At 41.1% G+C, this 24,272-nt stretch overlaps 1 protein-coding gene and 2 long non-coding RNA genes across 6 annotated transcripts in view; 1 reads left to right on the plus strand and 2 right to left on the minus strand.

Moving 5' to 3' along the window:
• The window catches only part of LOC139075317 (uncharacterized), a 35,581-nt gene extending 25,181 nt beyond the window's left edge, over positions 1-10,400 (minus strand). For 3 of the 4 annotated variants that reach the window (XR_011525596.1, XR_011525597.1, XR_011525595.1), the window contains exons 1-3: positions 10,264-10,400; positions 6,559-6,671; positions 4,059-4,104 (exon numbers count right to left, since the gene is read on the minus strand). This is a non-coding gene — a long non-coding RNA (uncharacterized lncRNA). Of the gene's footprint in view, positions 1-3,629; positions 4,105-6,558; positions 6,672-10,263 lie in introns of those variants that run through there. The other variant, XR_011525594.1, reaches the window with a different exon arrangement.
• CDKN2AIPNL (CDKN2A interacting protein N-terminal like) lies at positions 9,979-20,016 on the plus strand. The gene is made up of 3 exons (XM_008510080.2): positions 9,979-10,746; positions 12,293-12,392; positions 19,644-20,016. The coding sequence occupies exons 1-3, from the start codon at positions 10,508-10,510 to the stop codon at positions 19,653-19,655; spliced, it is 351 nt and encodes a 116-aa protein (XP_008508302.1). The 5' UTR covers positions 9,979-10,507; the 3' UTR covers positions 19,656-20,016.
• Positions 13,222-18,778, minus strand: LOC139075323 (uncharacterized). The gene is made up of 3 exons (XR_011525603.1): positions 17,668-18,778; positions 15,530-15,681; positions 13,222-15,053 (listed from the first exon to the last, which is right to left on the minus strand). It is a non-coding gene; the product is annotated as an uncharacterized lncRNA (long non-coding RNA).
• Positions 20,017-24,272: the final 4,256 nt, after the last annotated feature.

Genomic DNA, 24,272 nt, shown 5'->3' on the forward strand with positions numbered 1-24,272 from the left:
AGAGGAAGATGGGCACAGATGTTAGCTCAGGGCCACTCTTCCTCACAAATAAATAAATAAAAAATAAAGAGGAAGCCTGCAGTTAGTAGGTATGGAAACTTAGGTACAAACTTTCCAGGGGGTACTTTGGCAAAACACAGTAAAAGCTTTAAAAGTGGCCATGCTCTTTTGAACCAGGAATTCTACTTCTAGGAGTTTATCAGAAGGGAAAAAAACCTGGATGTTCATGGAAGTTTAGTTGAAAGGATAAGTCATAGTGGCATTGATTAAAATTTTTTATTATAATTTAAAAGTAGGAGAATGTTCCTTTTCAGAAGGAACACATGGCAGCGGTTTAATTCTGAATTGTCTCACACTCAACAAAGACAACAACAAACCTGCCAACTGCATATTTGGTGAAACAGGAGAAAAACGTACCCTCCAAAGTGTTGTCAAGAGCTGCCAAAGGTGAAAGAGAGCAGGAAACCTGGTGAAAAACTTTGAGTGAGGTGGGAATAGATTCAGAAATCTCTAGCAAGTGTTCCCTTCCAGAGGGGATCCTACTCTGAAAGGCGACTATGAGAACAAAGCAAGATTGCTGAGGACAATGGAAAGTCTTGGAAAGCACTGAAAAAAAATAAAAACTTCCAAAAGTGAGTACATTTTCTTAGTAAAAGGCTGTAAAGAGATCTGGGAAACAGAGATGGACAGAGAAGCTCTCCTCAAGCAAGCTCTGAAATCCAGAGAAGAGATGACTTCTCAGAAGGGTCATGTTTGAGGTCCGTCTCTGTGGCCACAGAGAACGCTCCCCTGGTCCCACCTCTCCACCGCTTCCCCAGGGCAGCAATCTCTACCCAAACAGGGGAGCAACACCTACAAGACACTCAAAGGAAGAAAAGTATGGGCCAAGAATTCCATCCAGCCAAACTAACTGTCAAGACCTATAGACCGTGAAAACTGACTTAAGTGGAGCCATTTTTTTCATCTTTTTTTCTTTTTTTTTGAGGAAGATTAGCCCTGAGCTAACTGCTGCCAATCCTCCAATTTTTGTTGAGGAAGACTGGCCCTGAGCTAACATCCATGCCCATCTTTCTCTACTTTATATGTGGGGCGCCTCCACAGCATGGCATGCCAAGTGGTGCCATGTCCGCACCTGGAATCCAAACCAGCGAACCCCGGGCCACTGAGAAGCAGAATGTGCGCACTTAACCACTGCACCACCGGGCCGGCCCCAAGGAACCATTTTAAAAGAGCTGGAGCAGCCATTCCAGGGGAACTGGCTTGCTTGTTTTGTGCCTTAAACCTTGGACTGGACCAAACCTTTGGACTGGGCCAAAATGGCAATTGTTTTACAAGCAATTGTTTGAGAAGTCAGCAGGAAAACAGACCTCCTCATCACAAAGACTGATGATTGTAGACTTTCTGAAGATAGAATCAATAGCTGATCAATGTATAACCAAGAGTAGCCTAGCCTGTTAACACCAATAGAAAAACTCTTTTTTCTTCCTCTTCCAACTCATGCAATTATCCCTTTCCTTTTCTTATAAAAACTCTTTGCTTTCACCCTGTAATCAGGACACTATTTGGGTTTCTACCTGAATCTGTACTTTCTCGAATTGCAACTCTTTGATCTCAGATAAACGCTTTGCCTCTTAAACTAGTCTCTGTTTTTTAAGGTTGACAAAACAAACATTTAAAAATCTGTAAGAAATCAAGGAATGTTATTGTCATGAACCCTTTCTGAGGAATTTATAAGAACCATGGAACAGTACCAACTGTCTCAGCACCACTGAGCAAACCTGAGGAAATCAGGGTAAAAGGGCCTTCCCTGAGCACTGAATGCATTTAACTGTAGAAATAAGAGTAAAACGAATATAGACATTAGAGTGACAGATTGGAATGCAGATGTTACATCCCTTATACTGTAGAATTTTCTCACTAGTAAAAAACTGAAGAAGAGAGAGAGAAGATAGAAATAAAAAAAGCTCACTGAGTGCCTCAAAGTAATTGAGTCAAAGGATAGTATTTAAAGTTTCCAAATCAAGTAGAAGCTTAGGCACATTTAACACAAACACTGAGATTGATATTCTTTTGACTGGATAATGGAGGAGGGGTGAGGGAGAGAGGATGAGATTACGAGATAATTTTATTGCTGCTCATAGTAGGAACCAAAAGACACAGTCCCCAAAGAGAATGGATCAAAGGTATTTTACAAAGGTAACTTATAGAGCGAAAATATAAACCTCCTAAATATCAAAAGTACATTAAGAAAAAGGACAAATACAAAAATACATATTGAAAACACAACACAAAAAATGAGAGAAAATTGTGACCAAATATATCTGTAATCTCAATAAATATAAATGGGTTTAACTCATTTATTTTTAAAATGGCTTTTAAAATAGATCACAAAGTCCAATCCAAACCTAGGCTGTATAGATCTAAAACAAAATGATTCAGAAAGGTTGACGAAAGGATGGGCAAAGAAACACATACCAGAAAATACAAACACTAAAAATCTGAATATCTGACAACATAGAAATCAGGACAAAAAGCTTTAAACAGATAAAGAGAAGTACTTTTTAATGCTAAAAGCTACAATTCACCATGAAAATTTAAGTTATGAATATCTATGAACCAAATAATACAGTAGGGATCTTCATATAATAGAAAATATAAAGATGTAAGGAGATTTAGACAAAGACAAATAATAGGAGACTTTGATTCTCCTTTCCCAATCCAAAACAGATCAAGTGGTCAAAATTAAAACAGTATCTAGAAGCTCAAACAACATAATCAAAAAGGCAGATGTTATTGATATGCATCAAATATTGTTCCCTGAGAATAGAGAATATACTTTCTTTGCAAGTGATCTGGAATATTTGTACACAAATGTGCATGTGCACACACACACACATAAGGTTATATGTCAGGCCACTAACCAAACCTCATTAAATTCCCACAGTAAAAATAAATAGATAGCATTGTACAATAACAACACAATTATCATTGACCTTTATAACATATTCAGAATACAGAAAAAGTGCCCTTCTATTTGGGTGTGTATTTGGGGTCTATATTAAATAACTCCATAATCAAAGCAAAAACACAAATTCAGAACTGCAGAATTTCTAGAAAACAATACTAATGAACATACTATATAGAAGGATCTCCAAGTACAGCTAAAGTAGTACTTAATGGAAAATTCATAGTCTTAAAAAATTATGGCCACATAAATGAAAGAAAAATAAATGAACTAAACAGCTGGCTCAAAAAGCGAGAAAGAGAATTTAAAAATAAACCAAAGGAAAGCAAAAGGAAAAATTAATAAAGATAAATACAGAAATTAACCAGTTAATAAAAATAGAGAACTTATAAATAAATCAGCTTGTTCTTAGAAAAAAATTCAATAAATTAGATAATCCACAAACAAAGTTAATCACAAAGGAGAAGAAATGTGCAAATACTGAAAATAAGAAATTACAAGTGGCAAATAGTCACACAAACATTAGAGGTAAAAAATATAACAAAGCAAAACAAAAAAACCATAAGAGAATATCTTATATAATTTTATGCAAATAAAATTGAAAACCCATATGAAATGTACAATTTTACCAAGAAACAAAAATAGATGAATTTGCATAAAACAATTTGTCAAAATAATTTTAATTAAATAATATTATACATAAATAGAATATATACAGATATGACATATAAATTATAACAAATAATATTTTTTAATACTTTTTATTTTTTTAATTTTTCCTTTTTTCTCCCCAAAGCCCCCCAGTACATAGTTGTGTATTTTTAGTTGTGGGTCCTTCTAGTCACGGCATGTGGGACACATGGCCTGACAAGTGGTGCCATGTCCGTGCCCAGGATCCGAACCAGTGAAACCCTGGGCCACCGAAGCAGAGCATGTGAACTTAACCACTTGACCACAGGACCGGCCCCATGAATAATAATTTTAATAAATAATTTTGTCAAAAAAATTTGTCAAATTCTTATCCCTTCCTCCCCCAAAAAACAAGAAACACCAGGCCCATTGTTTTACAGGGGACTTCTATAAATCTACTAACCTTTAAAGAACAGATGATTCCAGTGATTTTTAAAATGTTTCATAGCCTAGAAAAAGAAGAAAAACTTACAAATTCTTTTCATAAAGCAAATATCAGGACATTGATGCAAAAAAAAAAAATGACTGCAAGAATAAAGAAAAAAATAGGTCAATATCATGTATAAGCATCTATGCAAAAATCCTAAATAAAATTTTAGCAAACAGAATCCAAAAGCACACTGAAAGAATAACATATTGTGACCAAATGGAGTTTATTCTAGGAGTAGAAATAAGGTTCAATATTAGAAAATCTGCTAATATAAATCATCATAATAATAGTTCTAAATAGAAAATCATATGATTATCTTTATAAATGTTGAAAATTCATTTGATAAAATTAAATACTTATTCTTGATGAAAAACAAGACATTGAGTAAAATGGGAATCAATGGATACTCCCCCAAAATGGAAAAATGATTTTTTTTCAGCAGAAAAGCAACAGTTTACTTAAAAGAGAAATACTAGAGACACTAATATTTAGGATATGTTAGACTTAGTAACCAATTCAACGTAGACATGAGAAATAAATTAGCGGTAAAAGAATTGAAAGGAAATATTCTAGATTCTAGAGTATCTTCTGGAATTTCTCTTAAGGTTTTCAGGCCCATGATCAAAAGAATTTGTGAGGAATGTTCTAGAAGATAATCTTAGGAGGAGGAGGAAGAGGAAAAAAGGAGAAGAAAAGGAAAAAAGAAGAGAAGAGAAAAGAAAAAAAAAAAGAAAAGAAAGTGTGGTGGTTTAAAATAACATTCACAAATTCTTTGACAGTCCATTCAAAAGGTGGAGCCTAATTCTCTTGCCCTTGAATGTGTACTGGTCTTAGAGACTTCTAACGAACAGAGTACGTCGGAAATGATGGCATGTGACTTATGAGTCCATATCATAAAAGACATTGTGGCTTCTGCCTTGCTCTTTCTTGGTTCACTTACTCTGAAGGAAGGCTGCTGTCATGTGAGGACACTGAAGCAGCCCCGTGGAGCGGTCCATGTGGTGAGAAACTGAGACCTGCGGCAGACAGCCACGCGAATGAGCCATCTTGGGGGCGGCTCCTCTAGCCCTACGCAGCCTTCACGTAATGAAGCACCAGCCAACAGAGGTGCCGATAGCTCATGAGAGACCCTGAGCCAGAACCACCCAGCCAAGTCATCCCTGAATTCCTAATTCACAGAAACTGTAAGATAATAAATGTTTATTGTTTAAGTCACCAAGTTTTGCAATAATTTTTTTACGCAGCCATGCAATGAATACGGAAGGCAAAATAAAGTCTTTTCAAAGTGACAAAAAGTGAGCTTGCCACCAGCAGACCAGTACCAAAGGAAACGCTAACAAATTTTTCAGGTAGAAGAAAAATAAAACAGATGGAAGGTAAGAAACAGAGAAGGAATGAAGAACAAATAAAGCGGTAAATACGTGTATCAATTGTTTCCCTGGATTTTAAAATATACCACAACAATAAGAACTAAACAAACGGAGAGATATACCATGTTTATGGATTGGAAGATTGGATATTGTTAACATATTAATTCTCTTCCAATTGATCTAAAGATTCAAAACAATCTCAATTAAAATCCAAGCAGCCTGTTTTTCTATAAATTGACACATTAATGCTAAAATTTGCATTGAAAAGCAATAGACTACAAGTAGCCAAAACAATTTTGTGAAAGAACAGTTGGAGGACTCAAATGATCTGATCTTAAGACTTACTCTAATGCTACAGCAGGGGCTGGTAAACTATGGCCCCAGGGGCAAATCAAGCCTGTAGCCTGTTTTTGTAAGGCCCACAAGCTAAAAATGCTTTTTACATTTTTAAAAGGTTGAGAAAAGAAACAAAGAAAAGGATGCGACAGGAATTATAGGTAGCCCACCCTTTACAGAAAAAGTTTGCTAACTCCTGAGCTACAGTGATCAAGACAGTAGAGCATTGGTAAAAAGATGACATAGATCAATGGAACAGAATAGAGAGTCCAGAAATAGACTCACACGAATATGGTCAATTGATTTTTGACAAAGGTATCAAGGTGACTCAATGGAAAAAGGATAGTCTTTTCAACAAATTGTACTGGACCAATTAGACAACCATATGCAAAAAGGAATCTCATCCTATGTTGGGAGACAGTTCTCCACTGGTCCCTCATGTATCTTACGAGTTCAACACTAACAGCCCTTTTGTTCCAGACTGTCTTTTCAAGGATGTTTGCCCAAGTAATAGCCTAGAGATCATGTCTACCTTCAGCGCAAAAGACAAATTTGTTTACTGTCCAGATAAAAAAGATAATGTATTGCTCTGGGGCAAAGGTTGGGCAGGTTTGCTTGCAGTCCTTTATAAAAGATTAATGTTCCCTAAGCTTGGGGCTCCTCAGCTGTGATACAAACCCACTGTGTGGACCTGTTTATGCTTCATCCTCCTGGGCCCTTTGGCATAGCTCCTGTGGGACTCAGGGACAAGGGAAACCAATGCAAACCTGAGGCTCCTGCTGCTTGCTGTGCTGTGAGTCATGAGGTTCTCTGTTTCGTCTCAGGAGTCTTCTGTCTTTTGCCAGCATGCATTGAAACTGTGGCAGGGTAACTTGTTAGCCTGCAAGTACAGTAAAATCTTATATCCTTTATCACTCTTGACAATCCATACTTTGCATCATATACAAAAATTAACTTGACATGAATCATAGACCTAAATGTAAAACCTAAAACTATAAAACTTCCAGAAGAAAACAGAAAATCTTTATGTCATTGGGTTAGACAAAGATTTCTAAGATAGGACCAAAAAGCATCACTCACAAAAGAAAAAATTAATTGGATTTCATCAAAATTACAAACTTTTGCTCTTCAAAACACACTATTATGATTTTTAGGGCAGTAAAACTATACTGTATGTTACTCTAATGGTGAGTATACGTCTTACATTTGTCAAAAATCCATAGACTGTGCAACACCAAGAGTGAACTATAAGGTAAACTATGAACTTTGGATGATAATGATGTGTCAGTGTAACAAATGTACCACTCTAGTGTGAGATATTGATAGTGCAGGAGGCTGTGTATGTGTGTGGGGGGTGGTAAATGGAAACTCTGTACTTTCTGCTCAATTTTGCTGTCAACCTAAAACTGCTCTAAAAAATGAAGCTTATTTTTTTTAAAAAGGGTAAAGAATCTGAATAGACATTTCTTCAAAGAAGATATACAAATGGCCACTAAGCACTTGAAAGATGCTCGGCATCATTAGGCCTTACGAAAATACAAAACAAAACCACAGTGAGATACAACTTTATGCCTACTAAGATGGCTATAATGAAGAAAAGGGAAAATAATAAGTGTTGGCAAGGATGTGGAGAAATTGGAACACTCATACATTGCTGATGGGAATGCAGAATGCAGACACTGTGGAAGATAATCGTCAGTTCTTCAAAAAGTTAAACATAGACCCAGCAATCCACTATATACCCAAGAAAACTGAAAATGTATGTCCACACAAAAACTTGTACGTGAATGTTCAGAGCAGCATTATTCATAATAGCCAAAAGGTAGAGACAACCCAAATATCCAGCAACTGATGAATGGGTAACAAAATGAGGTATATCCATACAATGGCATGCTATTCAAGGTAAAAAGGAGTGAAGTACTGACACATGCTACTATAGGGATGAACCCTGAAAACTTTATATAAGTGAGTTAGTCACAAAAGACCACATATTGTACAATTCCATTTATGTTAAATGTCCAAAAGAGGAAATTCATAGAGATAAAAAGTAGATTAGTTGTTGCTAGGGGTTGGAGGGGATGGGGAACAATTGCTAATGGGTACGGGGTTTCTTTTTCTGGCGACAAAAATGTTCTATATTTAATTTGTGTTGATGGTTGCACAAATCTGTGAATATACCAAAACCATCGAATTATATACTTTATGGGTTTTTTGTTGTGTATTTTTTTTTTTTGAGTAAGATTAGCCCTGAGCTAACATCTGCCACCAATCCTCCTCTTTTTGCTGAGGAAGACTGGCCCTGAGCTAACATCCATGCCCAGCTTCCTCTACTTTGCAAGTGGGATGCTACCACGCATAGCGTGCCAAGTGGTGCCAAGTCCATACCCAGGATCCGAACCGGCAAACCCTGGGCCGCCAAAGTGGGATGTGCGCACTTAACTGCTGTGCCACTGGGCCGGCCCCGAATTATATACTTTAAATGGGTGAATTTTATGGTATGTGAATTATATCTCAATAAAGATGTTTAAAAAAAAGATGAGGTAGGAGAAATGATCCTTGTCTATATAAGTAAGTACTCTACTCTAAGAAGACCTGAATTATAAAAACAAGTTAGAAACAATAAACTGGGCAGTAACTGGACTTACCTCAAGATCCTGTAAAATGTTAATACTAACATTTTTAGACTACTTCTGTACTTTTGAAAGTATAATGTTAGCAACATCATATTGTAAAACAGGAATACTTGTTTGTGCACTTTCAGGTTTTTATAACCTGCTTGTAAGTCTGAAGACCTTTGTATGTAGGTACATATATGCATATGTCCCATCATTATCAAAGATGACTAAATAGGCTAGTTGCTGCATGACCCTTAGCTTTTTCACACCCCAGTGGCAGAGTTAGCTGTGTAGCTGCAGCTGCTGGTCACAAAGTCCAGGTTCCTACTTCTGGGCCAGACTCTCCACCATATAATCAGGTGACCAAGAATTTGGTTCAGAGAACCTTCATCAATATTTTTCAATGTTTGGTCAGCCTCAGGTAGAATCAATTACCTGGAGCCCTGATTCTAAGCATCCACTGATGGGCCTGGGAATCTGCTCTGTTAACAAGCCCCTCAGGAGATATGATCTGCACTCAGTTTTGGGAGCCCCAGCTCTGGGCACCTAATCCTGATTGCTGTGGAGAAGCTGAATCTGTCTTTGGTCTCACAGCCCTGTTCACATTCTCCTTGCTCACCAGGGTGACAGAAGTATGCCTCCCTATTGTTAACCATAATTGGATGTCACTGAGCCTGGTGCTGGGTCTGCAGGCACAGTTTACTCAAAAGTCTGCCTGGTATTTCCATTCTGTATGGGGTTTCTGCCTGCTGGCAGCCCTGACCTTCCATCAGAAGCTGTAGAAGCAGCAGACAGCACATACTTGGCTCTCCCCATGGATCCCACTCACAGTACAGGACCTACACTGGAGCCCTGGATTTGGATTCTAGGCCCAGCTCTGTACTCCACCCCACATCTGATGGAGGACGAATGGGAAACCTATTGGGTCAGTAATCTCTCAAGGCTGATGGAAGCTCAAGTGACTTTCCAGTTACTGTACTTGAATGCTTCCAGGGATAGGAAATTCACCACTTATAGAGAAGCTCTTCTGCCTCTCAGTGGGTCTGCTACCCAACCCTAGAACAGACAGCAGAGTCATGCCAGCTCACCTGCTCAACTCCTCTGGACACATCTACTCTGGCTCCTTCCAGTATCTTTTGGAAACACAAGTGTCACTGCTCTGGTTACAATCCTTCAGTGGCTCCCCATTCCTCTTATGATCTAGACCACAATCCCTACCATGGCCTACTCTCCTTGCTGATCTTTGCAGCCTCATCTCCTCCACTGTCCTCCACTCTAGGACTCTTGTCACACACATCTTTCAGCTCTCTTTCCAAGCCAAGCTCTCTCCTGCCCATGGCCTACGCCTCTTTAGGTAGTTAACTCCTGTTCATCCCTCAGCTCTCCAGCGTCATTTTCCTGACCCCAAGTCTGGATCAGGTCTCTTGGTTATTCATGCTCCTAGCACTCCAGACCTCTCTTTATTAAAATTCGTCAACGCTGAAATTTTTCATTTGAGCAATTATTTCACTAACTTCTGTCTCCCCCAGTAGACGGTAAAGTTCATTAGAGCAGGGCTCTGAGTTTGCTCTCATTGCATCCCCAGCACCTAGCAAAGGGCCTGGCAAGTATTCAATTGGATAGATGACTCGCTCGAGGAGGGCGGGCCACAACCTGAGCCGGGTGTCGAGACCTCTGGGAATCAAAGATGCACTCGGAGCAGCTACACGTGTAAGGTGCTCAGAACTGAGGGCATCCGTTTGCAGGCTGGGGGTCCGGGGGGTCCGGGCAAGGACACAGCACAGCTCTGGCTGGCATCCAGCTGCCGAATGGAGAGGGACGCCCCGACTCGGTGCTTGCGGGCCTCAGTTTCCCTACCGGTTTCCCGCGGGGTCGACCGAGAACCGCCCCTGCGGCCCCTGGGTAGACCCAAGCCAGACGCCGTCCGCTGCGGAGGTTCGTGAGGGCGGGTTGGGCTGGGCCGCCGCTCCAGGCGAGGGCGCTCCAGGCCGGTCTTCCGGAGCAGTCGCGCGCCGCCCGCGCCCCTCTAGCCGCCGGGAGATGGCGCAGTGCGAGTCGGGAAGGCGGCGGGCAGGTGCGGCCCTCGGCGGCTGAGGGCGCTATGGTAGGTGGCGAGGCGGCCGCCGCGGTGGAGGAGCTGGTTTCGGGAGTGCGGCGGGCGACCGACTTTGCGGAGCAGTTCCGCTCCTACTCGGAGAGCGAGAAGCAATGGAAGGCCCGCATGGAATTCATTCTGCGCCACCTGCCTGACTACCGCGACCCGCCCGATGGCGGCGGCCGCCTGGACCAGCTGCTGTCCCTCTCCATGGTCTGGGCCAACCACCTCTTCCTGGGTTGCAGGTGCGGACCCCTGCCGGCTGGCTGACCCTGTCCCCTGCCTTACGATCCGCAGCTCCTGCCCAGGGCTGACCCCGCCCCCAACCGCGCTGGCCAGGCCCACGGCCGATTCCCGCCCTAGCCAGCCTCTTGGAAAGATATTTAATCTCTCAGAGCCTCAGTTTCCTCATTTGGAAAATGAGTTGTGATGACTACAGTATTAAAGGGTGAAAAGCACTTAGCACAGGCAGCCATGTAGCAAGAGCTCAGTACACCGTGGGCACTATAGTTGCCACTGTTATTTGTAGTATTATTATTAGCTCAGACCATCACCTTTCAGTCCGATAGCTCCTTTCGCCCACGTGGTAACAACGTGCAGAGACAGAAACTGAGATTCCCTAGTTTACACGTGAAGAACTGAGAGAGGGGAAGTGATTCATGTAGGGCCATGCAGCTTCTGGCAGGATTGGTAGATTTTACCATCTACCACAGGATGTAATCTGTGCCCTTGGCTTTTTCTTCCCACGCCCCAGTCTGTGGACCCTGAGCAAGAGCCAGCCTTTACTTCTCTGCCTTTCTTTTTATGAAATAAGGGATGCCTTCAAGGGACTGTATTTGAAGTGCTTGATAAGGCATCCCCATACGCCACCATGAAGAAGGTGGCAAATCTTGAGGCTTCCACATCCTTTTATTTTAGCATTTCCTGAAATTTTGTTAGGATAATAAGATGACTGAGCTTGAGTCCTGGTTTCTGTGCCCCTTATGGCTGTCTGACTTTGGTCATATGGCCCCTCCAGCCCTAAGGCACCTGGTTTTGCTTCCAGGTGTTGGGGGTTATTAGAACAGGATTTGGGGAAACAGTGCCAGAAGTATCCATCTCTTTTCTCTGCCTTCCAGGTGCCCCTGGCAAATCCTGGTTAACAGGATCCAAGATTAGGCAAATGTCAGAAAATTGGACAAGTGAACAAATAACGTTATTTTAATTAGACTAACATTCCATGTGTTTAAAAAATAAACTTTTTTTGGTGAGGAAGATTGTCCCTGAGCTGACATCTGTTGCCAATCTTCCTCTTTTTTTTTTTTTCCTCCTCAAAGCCCCTCAGTACATAGGTGTATATCCTAGTTGTAGATTCTTCTAGTTCTATGTGGGATGCCACCTCAGTATGGCCTGATGAGCGGTGCATAGGTCCACGCCTGGGATCCGAACCAGGGAACCCCAGGCCATCGAAGTGGAGCGTGTGAACTTAACCACTTGGCCCCATAAAAAAAGTAAAAATGTTTTGATCCATGAATATATACTGCCAGATGTACAGTGCCTCTATTTTTGTCAATGTATTTTTTTTGTTTTGTAAATCTTGAAACACCTGCTCTATTGGCATTCCTAGAACCACCTGTGCATCCACAAGCAGGAAGAACTGTTTCCTGACCTGCTAGTGCACATGGACCGGTTTCCCCTGTAGTATCAAATCAGTCCTCTGAGAGTTGAGTTTACAGTCTGGCTACGTGCAGTTTATTAGCCCGCAGTGACAATTCTTCCCAGGTTTTTATCTTACTACTTTTTGTTATGCAGTTACAACAAAGACCTTTTAGACAAGGTGATGGAAATGGCTGATGGAATTGAAGTGGAAGACCTGCCACAGTTTACTACCAGAAGTGAATTAATGAAAAAGGTAAATAAGATTTCCAAATGCATGTGAAATGTTATAGAGTTAATGGCCCATGCCTTTATGATGAGGTATTAGAGTACACGTATATTGTTTTCTGAATGCTCTTGTTTACTACCCCAAAGATCTAAGCCCTTTCACTTTTATTTCTGTAATTGGTATAAGCCTTTTCATGACTAGATAACAACTCAGTATGATAAATTATGCGTTGTTGGAGTAACACATAATTATACTCAACCTCTTCAGTTGCTCTAGGAACATTCTGTTTTGAGCCTTTTGCTTGATTTTTAAGAAAATGTTGGCTACAGTGCTACAGTTTCTCACTTATTAAAAAATCTTGTTGGTAACTTTAACTCATCCTTACCAGACTTGTTTGGCCCTTCCAACTTGTTGATGGAAATGTAGATGGAGTAATGTCCACATATCATAGCTGTTCTCTATTCTGCAGGGCTTAGTCTGATCTGAGGTGTGGACTTTTTACACAGTGAGCTATTGCCAGTAGAGTCTTGTATCTGGATCTTGGGGCTGGTGCCATGGAGAGTGTGGCAGAAAGAGACTCAGAAGGTGAGGTTGGGCATTCCAGCTGCTTTTCAGAATCGCCCAAGACATGCTTTTTCTCATTTGCCCGGGTCTCTTCAGGCAGTGCAATTAATTGCTCCCTTATCTCCCAAAGTTTATTTCTTCGGCACTTTACTCAGGCCTCTTTTAGAGCAGATTGTAAACTTCTTGAGGGAAGAGATGGTGCCTAAAGTTTTAGTCCCTCTAACTCAAAACCTAGTATAGGCATACCCCAGAGAAGCTGCTCGGAAAATACGTACAAAATTGACCAAAGCAATCTAGGCACACCTTGTTTTATTGCACTTCCCTTTATTGCGCTTGGCAGATAGTGTTTTCTACAAATTGAAGGTTTGTGGTAACCTGCATTGAGCAAATCTATTGGCGCCATTTTTCCAACAGCATTTGCTTACATCATCTCTGGGTGTCACATTTTGGTAATTCTCGCAACATTTCAAACTTTTTCATTATTATATTTGTTATGGTGGTCTGTGATCAGTGATCTTTGATGTTACTATTGTGATTGTTTTGGAGCGCCACAAACTGTACCTATATAGGATGGTGAACTTAAGTGATAAATGCTGTTTATGTTCTGACTGCTCCACTGACCAGCCGTTCCGCGTTTCTCTCCCTCTCCTGGAGCCTCCCTATTCCCTGAGACACAATCATATTGAAATTAGGCCAGTTAATAACCCTACAATGACCTCTAGGTGCTGAAGTGAAAGGAAGAGTTGCTCTTTAAATCAGAAGCTAGAAATGATTAAGCTTAGTGAGGAAGGCAGGTCAAAAGCTGAGACAGGCTGAAAGCTAGGTCTCTTACAAAAGCTAGCCAAGTTGTGAATGCAAAGGAAAAGTTCTGGAAGCAATTTAAAAGTGCTATTCCAGTGAACACACAAATGATGAGAAAGCAAAACAGCCTTATTGCTGGTGTGGAGAAAGTTTTAGTGGTCTGGACGGAAGATCAGACCACCTACAACATTCCCTTAGGCCAAAGCTTAATCCGGAGCAAGGCCCTCACTCTCTTCAATTCTGTGAAGGCTGAGAGAGGTGAGGAATCTGCAGAAGAAAAGTTTGAAGCTAGCAGAGGTTGGTTCATGAGGTTTAAGGAAAGCAGCCATCTCCATAACATAAAGGTGCAGTGGGAAGCAGCAAGTGCTCGTGTAGAAGCTGCAGCAAGTTATCCAGAAGATCTAGCTAAGATAATTCATGCAGGCAGCTACACTAAACAGCAGATTTTCAGTGTAGACAAACCAGCCTTTCATTGGAAGAAGATGCTTTCTAGGACTTTAATAGCTAAAGAAGAGAAGTCACTGCCTGGCTTCCAAGCTTCAAAAGACAGACTCTCTTGTTAGGGGCTAATGCAGCTGGTGACTTTAAGTTGAAGCCAGTGCTCATTTACCATTCTGAAATCCTAGAGCCCTTAAGAATTAGTTAAATCTACTCTGCCTGTGCTCTATATATGGAACAACAAAGCCTGGATGACAGCACATCTGTTTACAACATGGCTTACTGAATATTTTAAGCCCACTGTTGAGACCTACAGTTCAGAAAAAAAGATCCCTTTCAAAATATTACTGCTTATTGACAATGCACCTGGTAACCCGAGAGCTCTCATGGAGATGTACAACGAGATCAATGTTGTTTTCATGTCTGCTAACACAGCGTCCATTCAGCAGCCCATGGATTGAGAATTTTGACTTTCAAGTCTTATTATTTAAGAAATACATTTCATAAGGCTATAGCTGCCATAGATAGTGATTCCTCTGATGGATCTGGGCAAAGTCAATTGAAAACCTTCTGGAAAGGATTCACTATGCTAGATGCCATTAGGAACATTCATGATTCATGGAAAGAGGTAAAAAAAAATCAACATTAACAGGAGTTTGGAAGAAGTTGATTCCAGTCCTTATGGATGACTTTGAGAGGTTCAAGCCTTCAGTGGAGGAAGTAAATGCAGATGTGGTGGAAATAGAAAGAGAACTAGAAGCCTGGAGCCCGAAGGTGTGACTGAATTACTGCAATCTCATAAAACTTTAATGGATGAGGAGTTGCTTCTTAGGGATGAGCAAAGAAAGTGGTTTCTTGAGATGGCATCTGCTCCTGGTGAAGATGCTGTGAAGATTGTTGAAATGACAACAAAGAATTTAGAATATGACATAAACTTAGTTGATAAAGCAGCAGCAGGGTTTTGAGAGGACTGACTCCAATTATGAAAGAAGTTCTACTGTGGGTAAAATGAACTATTGCATGCTACAGAGAAATCATTTGTGAAAGGAAGAGTCAATTGACATGGCAAACTTCACTGTTGTCTTATTTTAAGAAGTTGCCGCAGCCACCCCAGCCTTTAGCAACCACCACGCTGATCAGTCAGCAGCCATCAACATTGAGGCAAGACCCTCCACCAGCAAAAAGATGACTCACTGAAGGCTCAGATGATGGTTAGCATTTTTAGCAATAAAGTATTTTTCAATTAAGGTGTGTACATTGCTATTATTTTTAGAGATGCTGTTGCATGCTTAATAGACTTCAGTGTAGTGTAAACATAACTTTTATATGCACTGAGAAACCAAAACATGAGTGTGACTTGCCTCACTTTATTGCGATGCTTGCTTTCTTGTGATGGTCTGGAATGGAACCCGCAGTATCTCCGAGGTATGCCTGTAGAGTAGAAGGCTGCTGGCCTCTTTCATTTCTATCTTCAGACACATAGGTAAAGCCCGTGCCTTACCCCAGTTGGGTCCTGTTTTGGGAGGCATGGCATATAAATAGGTTCCCTTCTGTGTGGGTATCAAGGAACTAATCAAATGTTCAGCTGCCCAGAAAGTACTTCAGTCCTAAATAGCACATCCCACTTGGTTTAGTTAGTTTTCCTAAAAAAAAGTATTTTTGTTTTAAAGATTTTATTTTTCCTTTTTCTCCCAAAGCCCCTTAGTACAAAGTTGTGTTTTTTTTTTTTTTTTAAGTTGTGGGTCCTTCTAGTTGTGGCATGTGGGACGCCACCTCAGCATGGCTTGATGAGAGTGCCATGTCTGTGCCCAGGATTTGAACCGGTGAAGCCCTGGGCCGCTGAAGCAGAGCGTGTGAACTTAACCACTCGGCCACAGGGCCAAAAAAAGTATTCTTTATTTTTATAATCTGAACATTGAATCAGAAGCTTCAGGTTGGTGGTCAAGGGGCGATTTTGTTTTTAAAATCAGCTGTTAACGGGGCTATTGTTTTTAGCCAGGGAGCCGTGTGAATTGGGAGTTTGTGACTTTCTGGATCCCCTCATGTAATACTTAAAAAAAGATCTCTGGGCAGACCTTCAGTGTCCCAGAGTGGTGAGGTTCCTGGGGCCCAGGCAGGGATGGCTAGATAGTTGCCAGCTGCCTGACACCTCATGGGGCAGGGGCCAGGAAGGGAATAGGGTAAGCCTTTGCTTCCTCTTTCTGGCAGATTGTTTCCTTGCTTTTTGCTCCTGAGAGGTATTCTGTCCCCCCTAAGATCGGTTTTTCACATCAATTTTCTACTATACTTCTCTGTCACATATGTAGCTGTACTCTTTCCAGTCATGCTGAGCTATTAGAGATCAGAACACTTCATGATATTTGAGCTACAGACCCCAGGAGAGACTGAGGTTTTGTAATTGATAGACATCCCTAACATCATTCATAGACCAGTGTGAAGAAGTGTATGTGTGTGTGTTGAGGGAGAAGGGTCTCTCTGTTAAACATTGCAAAGGGATCTTGAACCTCGAAAATGTAGGGAGTCCCTGCCCTGGGGTGTTTATTTTTGACACACATTGCAGTGTCAGCCTCCAGAGAAGAGTCCTCAGGTACGACCCTGGCATCCCTGAAAACAGCCCCATCGTCAGACTAGTCATTAGCACCTGGCTACCTGGAAGAAGACTGCAGGGAGCCTTTCCTTCTGTAGCACTTTTTTTTTTTTTTTTTAAGATTTTATTTTTTCATTTTTCTCCCCAAAGCCCCCCGGTACATAGTTGTGTATTCTTCGTTGTGGGTTCTTCTAGTTGTGGCATGTGGGACGCTGCCTCAGCGTGGTCTGACGAGCAGTGCCATGTCCGCGCCCAGGATTCGAACTAACGAAACACTGGGCCGCCTGCAGCGGAGCGCGCGAACTTAACCACTCGGCCACGGGGCCAGCCCCCTTCTGTAGCACTTTTGTATTACCTATATTTCATCTTCCTTCAAATACAACATGTTTTCTTAGTAACCCAGTTTAATTTTAGACTCTTGATGCCACTGAAAATGAATCTCAGGTGATCCTGAAAAGTGAGATACTTAGAGTTTTGCCAGTTGTTAAGACTCTTCTAGATAAGCCCATCCTGAGAACAGGTCATCTGATCTGTGTGCCATGACAGACTTGTGTGGTGTTGCAGGCTGTCCCCTCTCCATTGGAAGCCACTCTGAGAGCCCACTGGAAAGAGAGCCATGGGGACTTTGCAGCAGTTCTTCTCTCTCGCCTGAGGTTTTCACATTACCAGAGGCAGGAAACTTTAAGCCATATTGCCAGCCCAGAGACAAAAAGAAACCTTGATGTTGAGCCATGCACCTGAAAACGTCTGTTGTAGTTCTGCCCAGAACTGACCATTAGCTCTAAAATTAGAGTCTAGTTGGCTTTTAAAGCAGTTAGCAAGTGGAAATGAATTGCCTGGCATTGTTTGGTATCTCGAGACTGGACAGTGAACATGACTTAGGAACGTACACTCGTAAGATTTTAAAAATACCTTACGGCTCTTCTGCAGTTTTGAGGCAAGTACATCTCTGCAGTCTGTCCAACTCATTTTTTTGGTCTGAGGAAAGAAATGAGCATTGGTCTCACAGGTGGTATTTGTCAAACAGTTGCGGTGTATAATTTTTCTTTTGAAAGAGGGGGATTCAAATACAAATATATTAGCAAACAATCTCAACTTTCTAAGTCATCTCTAGGCACCTACTGGCAGCCTTTGTGGTTGAGCAGCTTACCCATTAATGAACAATAATTAACAAGGAGCAGCAGCTCACTCAGGAAGGGCATCATTACTGTGACTGTCGAAGTTAATATTTTCAAGGCACTGTCTTAAGGAGAAAGTGGAGTGATTGACCAGGAAGCTATCATTATTGGCTCAAAGAAAGAACTTGTCAACTTAATTACTTGGTCCTTTTTTCCCAAGAACATTTTTATCCACAAAGTATGGAGTGACTATATCTAAATTCTGACACAGAAGTTAGAAAAACAAGTGTGCCTGCATTTCAAGAGGTTCTTTTTTGTGCATCATGTCCAGTCTTGGCAAGCTCTAAGGTAACGAAGCAGCCACTCCCTTGCTGGAAGGAGATGTGATCCTAAGGTGGCAAGTATTTAAAACAAAACAAAAACCAACCTGTCAGATTAGTTAAATTAGGTTTTGTCTTGTAACCCAAGATAAATGCTCAGTGGAGCTAACTTTCTTTTCCCGTTTATCACTAGAAATGGAAGCGGCCAGAAAAGCTCTCTAACCCCACAGGCCAGTTTGTTGCCTGGTCCCCAGAATGTGTGAATTGCCTGCCAACACCTTGTGTCAAAGACCATAGTTGCAGCAGCCAAAGCCAGTGGCAGCCATTGTGCTGCTGTAGTCTTGGTTTATCCTATTGGAAATTTGAGAGATGGCTTAGAGGAGTCTCTTCCCCTTTGGACTAAAGATGGTTTCTTCAGGTGATACTGCACTCTTCTGAAAGGAGAAAGACTTTTTTTTAAGACTGGCACCCGAGGTGACAACTCTTGCCAGTCCCCCCCCCCTTTTTCTCCCCAAGTCCCCCCAGTACATACTTGTATATTTTAGTTGTGGGTCCTTCTAATTGTGGTATGTGAGACGCCATCTCATCATGGCCTAATGAGCAGTGCCATGTCCATGTCCAGGATCTGAACTGGCAAAACCCTGGGCCACCAAAGCGGAGCGTGCAAACTTACCCACTCAGCCACGGAGCCGGCCCCGAGAAAGACTTCTTATATTCTGCTTTTGCTTAGGAATTTTGCTTTTTCATTTCTCAAAAAGACTGGAGTGACAGGCTTAGCTAGAAAATAGGTCATACCTTGAAAACTCTGATTACTAAAAAGATTTCAGATTAATTCACTTCTACTGCTAAATGTTAAGGAAATCCATTCACGTATAAGGTGACAGCCAAAATGATCTCTTTACACCCTATTTAAAAATTGTCTAAAGCCAAATTTAAATTTACCAAAGGTGCTAGAGAGTACCCAGAAAGAATATATCTGCTTCAGTTTGCCACTATTTGAAGCCATGCATTTGCAGTTTCTAATACTGTGAAATCCAGAAATACATAACCTTCACATCTCCTAAATCTCCTGACTCAATGTGAAATGTTTTGAGTTACTACCTGGATTCAGCTGATTTTAATTTAGAACAGTAAGTGTGTGATTCTGCTTTTAGAACCCTTCATTGCACAGCATGCCAGGAAAAAGTTATATTTTAAGTATTTGTTATCACTTTAAATTGTGAACATTTATAGATCACAGGTGACAAGACAAAAAAATTAGGTTCTGGCTTCCAAATGGGTGGTATGGTTAGTGTTTTGCTGAATTTTCTGTATGTAGTAAAATATTAATAATTTCTGAGTCTACTTACCATCTGGGTGGTATATAAATATTGTATCACTGCTGTATTTTAATTTATGAATTTGATTCACTAGACTACGTGGCTACATAACCTTTTCTTTTTTTCCCCAGCATCAAAGCTAAAAGAGAAGATTCATCACATTTTCATCATCAGCTACAGGCTTAGAAAGGAGGCTGGGATGAATGTGACACTGACCACAGCAGCTCTCTTTAAGACTCCTGATATTAACGTGCAGGAAAAGAGGCAGTTGGAATCAAAAGGAATCTTGTCTAGATTGGCATTTTAAAAGGTCTCATTCTTCCAGTAGGTATCATTGTAAAAGTAAGCATGGATATTTATGTATTTATAAATCATGGCTTTTTAAAATTATTTTCAGTTTTTGAATGTCATTCAAACTTTCTGTTAAAAATGCCTATGCCTGTTTTTTTTATGTTGATGTAATAATGGCAGGTAATGAATTTTACAACTTGGATTTTTCAACAATGTACGCTTACGTGTAATTCTGTTTTATGGTCTTTTTTCCCCCCCTCCACTGAGGCAAACCAGACTATTTCTTTATTCCTTCCTGAAGTTTATGCTATCCATACATACCTCACTGCCACACACACTCTTCTTTTTTTAAGAGATGAGTGAGAATCAAATCATAGGCAGCAGGTACCCTCCAGCTCATGGGAAGAGGCAGCCTTCCCCCCAAAAATCTGGCCTTATTTTAAAACTGACACCAGATACCACAGCTTGGTCCAGGCAGCCAGTTGATTTGTAGATTCTGTCTTCCAGGCTGCTAAGCGCACATTCTGTTTTTCTGGAGGGAGCATGAGGATTCGGTGTTCTAGACTTGAGGAACTGCCTTGCATATACCCCTCAAGAAATCTCATTAAATGATCAGGGATCCAGGTGAATCCCTGAACCACCTGGATCTATGAATCTCGGGTGTGCACAGGCCGTGGGTATGCTCCTTTCTCCATGAACATAGCCTTTGCACTAGCACTGGCTGTGTGGCAGAAGGCTTGCCCTGGAGTCTCACCCTGTAAGCTGACTAGATTCCTTATTACTCTGAGTGTGAATTGTGGGCCCCTGCTGACTGGGAACAGTAGGCTTTGGCCTATCACCTACAGTCCCCACTTCCCCTTAAACCAGCTGTTTTCAGCTTCTCAGGTGGTTAGACAATGACTCATGCTTTCTTCTACTTTTGTGTTTACCAAATTATGACTATGTTCTACTTTTATAACAGAAAAACAGAAAACTGCTAATTAAAAAGTGTCCCCAGAGGACTGAGAGCTGGGACCCTGGAGGTCCTCTGCTGTCCTACTGGCCTCCTGCCCAGGTCTGTGCGTGTACTGCCAGAGGCTGTCTAGAGAGCAGCTCCCAGTGTTTAAGTTCTAATCTTTGGTACTTATATTGTTGCTCTTAACAGCCTGATCCCTCAGACCTGGTCTTCAGCGGGTGCTATGCTGACTGTGGTCTGTTCTCAAGCTGCTCTGTGCAAAGGAATACCCAGCCCCGGCCAAGGAACCAACACTTAAGGGTTAACAAAAGCCAGGGAGGGGAGCTTTCTCCCTAACAGATGGGTTCATCAGCCTCACCAGCACCAGGCCCCAGTAGTGCCCTTGCTGATCTTTCTGGCTTGCAAAAGATCCCTTGTACCCACCCCTGTGACTGACACTGTCTTCACTCTAAGGGCAACCTTCCAGCTGATGTTCCAGGGTGTCATCATCTGAAACCACAGCCTCATGTGCTCATGCAGGTACAGTCCTATAAGCAAAGCTCACTACCACACAGCAAGATTACTAATCTGTTTCTTCCTTGGAGGTCATATTCCAGGCTTTTAGCTGTAGGTGATGACATGGACTGCAGTCTCTGGAATTTTTCCTGTTCTCTGCCCAGGATAGTTATCAGGCCAAGAAGCTTCCTGTCCCTTGTAGTCTTTGAACTAACACCAACCCCAAAACATCAGTCTCCCAACTCAGTTTTGTAAAAACGACTTTATCCAGAGGCCAGCCAAAGAACTGCAAGCCTCTCTGCATTGACACTTTCCTGTTCAGCAGTGCTACTAGACCAATTCAGCTGGTGGGCTGCAGTGTTCTTGGCAAAAAAGCCTTGTTTGGAAAGGGGGAAGGGAAGAGGGTAACTGTATCCTTTGGGCTTCAGAAAGGAAGCAGTATTAAGAGGTCTGCCTTAAGTGCTCTTACGCTTGCATTTTGGCTGCCTTCAAGTCACCACAGAACTTCTTCCACATTTCAGAAAGAATGACAACTAAATGGTTCAGGTTGATGGAGCCTCAGAAGATTCTTTCAGAGACAGGCTCTGGTCCCCTCTAGACAAGTTCCCAACCCACTGGCACGTTAAGTTCCAGGTAAGACTTTAGATCAGCTAACTTCCCCCCAAAAGACTACAGAAACATCATACTTGTAACCAAGACCATCACCAATGCAAGGACCTCTCTAACCAGCTAAAAGATTAGTTGCTTTCTCTCAGCAGAGTACATTCTCTATATATTATTCTTCCCAAACATATTCCAAAAGTCATTGATGAATAAAAGCACCATGTGACCAAGCTTTAGTGCTCAGTCAATGGCAGAGTTCCTGAAAGCCGGTCCACACAGGCTTCTCCCCCAAGTCTGAATCCTCCATATGCCAGAGAGGAAGCTTGGAGCACTTCCTTCCAAGGTTCTTTATTTCAACCAGCAAGGAGCGAACACTGCTGAGCTGAGAGAGTCATGTACCCAACAAGGTTTGTAATGACACATCTTGTGCATCTTTTTGGCCCAACTGAAGAAAAGCCCTAGCCCATGCTATGAACAAGAAATTTACAAACCTCAAGACATTACTGACAAAACTGTAGTGATGTGGGGAGACATTACTGAAAGAAGAATGGCACACACATTTAACTATGTATTCTTTTTCAAAGGATAGAGAAAAAAATTTGTCATATGCTAGAATAACTGAAGATGATTAGTCTGATCTTTCCCCTTATCTGACAACAGCTCAGTTTTTTCCTAACTAGGTGGGAACTGAAGTGACAAGGAATACCATCTTGGCACAAGGCCCCTGTCCTGAGGACAATTTCATTGTCCTTTAATAGCTTTCCAAATATTGACTTTCTATTTACATATGTAATCCCCACACAACTGAGATTCCTTTGAGACTTTGCATTGCTGAATGCATTAGAAAGGTATTGTAATAAATACCAAGACCTAAAACTTTGATCCCTATCTTTTAAAACTTGAGAGAATTGACAGATCAAAATACCTTATACATAACTCCAAACTGTGCTATGAGCCCCATAGTTCTCTCTTGAGAGTACTAAATGAGTAAGTAGACAAGTACCTTATTTACTGAGCACAAAACAGACTGTTACTAAATAAGGCACTTTTTAATAGATTACTTTTCCACTACCTTCCACCTACATGAACAAGAATTTTTAGATCAGTTCCAGAAGTTATTCATATTCATGGAACTTTTAACTTTTTTCCTGGGGGTATGTGTACAGACTGAAAGTTATTTCCAGGAAAGGAAAAAAATGTGGTAAGTAATAATCCTTTATATCAGAGACCAGAAAGTATTCCTACATCCAGACTTTACTTATTTACATAAAAAAAAAAGGTGGAAAGTGGTGGTCAAGAAAACCTCTTCATTGGATAGATAAGTCTATATATAACTCTAAAGCAACTAAAGTATTTTCACAAATTGGATGAATACTTAAATTCAGTGGAATTTCTAAAACTGAACTCAATCCATTAATCTCTCTTAAGGGTTAGTAAAGTTACTGGCTGAAAGACCAGACTGCCTAGGTTCAAATCCCAGGTCTATCACTTACTAGCTGGTCAACCTTGAGCAAGTCACTTAATCTCTCTATACCTAGTTTCTTTATCTGTAATAGCATAGTACCTACCCTCATAGCATTACTGTGAGTTTGAAATGTGATAATATATGTTAAAGTGCTTAGAACAGTGCCTTGTACAGTGTTGCATGTTAGAAGTAGTGTTACAGAGGAATTGCATCACAAATGTATTTAAACTTTAACATGAATCCAAAATAAATAAATAATTAACTTAGTTCTATAGCCTCTTGCCATACCATACATTTATAAATTTACCCAGAGTTTGAAAGTAAACATTTTTTTGGTATGACATAACCTTGTAAATCGAGGGTTTACAGCTGCTACTCAAGCAAAAAATAGGAATCTGTTCCAAGGCTGAAAAAAAACTGTCCAGAGTGAGAGATGGAATGTTCCTAAGAATTTTCTCCAATGGGAATGTGGACTAGGTATGAGTTTTATACATGTGTTGAATTTAGGAGTTAGAACTCACTGACTCCCTGCCCTTATAACTATCTATCAATACTTGAAATGTTTCAGTTTTAAATAGGGAAAGGAAAAGAGATTAAGGATAAAAATAGATTTTGAAGCAGTATCTAAACAGCATTTAATGAAATATAAGAGGAGACTCTCATAGCTACTGTGTTTAAGAGTCAGTCACTGGAGTAAATAAACGTCTATAGAAACTAATTTGTTTTAGAGCTAAATATAAAAGCATCACACATTTAATATGACCAGAAAGTACCTTTAAATAAAGTATCTTTTTTGGGGGCCATAATTCCAGTGAGTGAACTCTTATTTGTCTCACGCCAAAATCTGCCAAGTAATTTTTTGTTTTTTGCTTTGAGGAAGATTAACCCTGGGCTAACATCTGTGCCAATCCTCCTCTATTTCATATGTGGGCTGCTGCCACAGCATGGCTG

This window comes from Equus przewalskii, chromosome 13, assembly GCF_037783145.1.
Source record: "Equus przewalskii isolate Varuska chromosome 13, EquPr2, whole genome shotgun sequence".
NCBI classification, from domain to species: Eukaryota; Metazoa; Chordata; class Mammalia; order Perissodactyla; family Equidae; genus Equus; species Equus przewalskii.

Bases quoted from the DNA above. Each gene is read 5' to 3' on its own strand.
- CDKN2AIPNL (XM_008510080.2), top strand. From the start codon at position 10,508: ATGGTAGGTGGCGAGGCGGCCGCCGCGGTGGAGGAGCTGGTTTCGGGA. The intron at 10,747-12,292 runs GTGCGGACCCCT...TTTGTTATGCAG, and splicing joins CACCTCTTCCTGGGTTGCAG to TTACAACAAAGACCTTTTAG.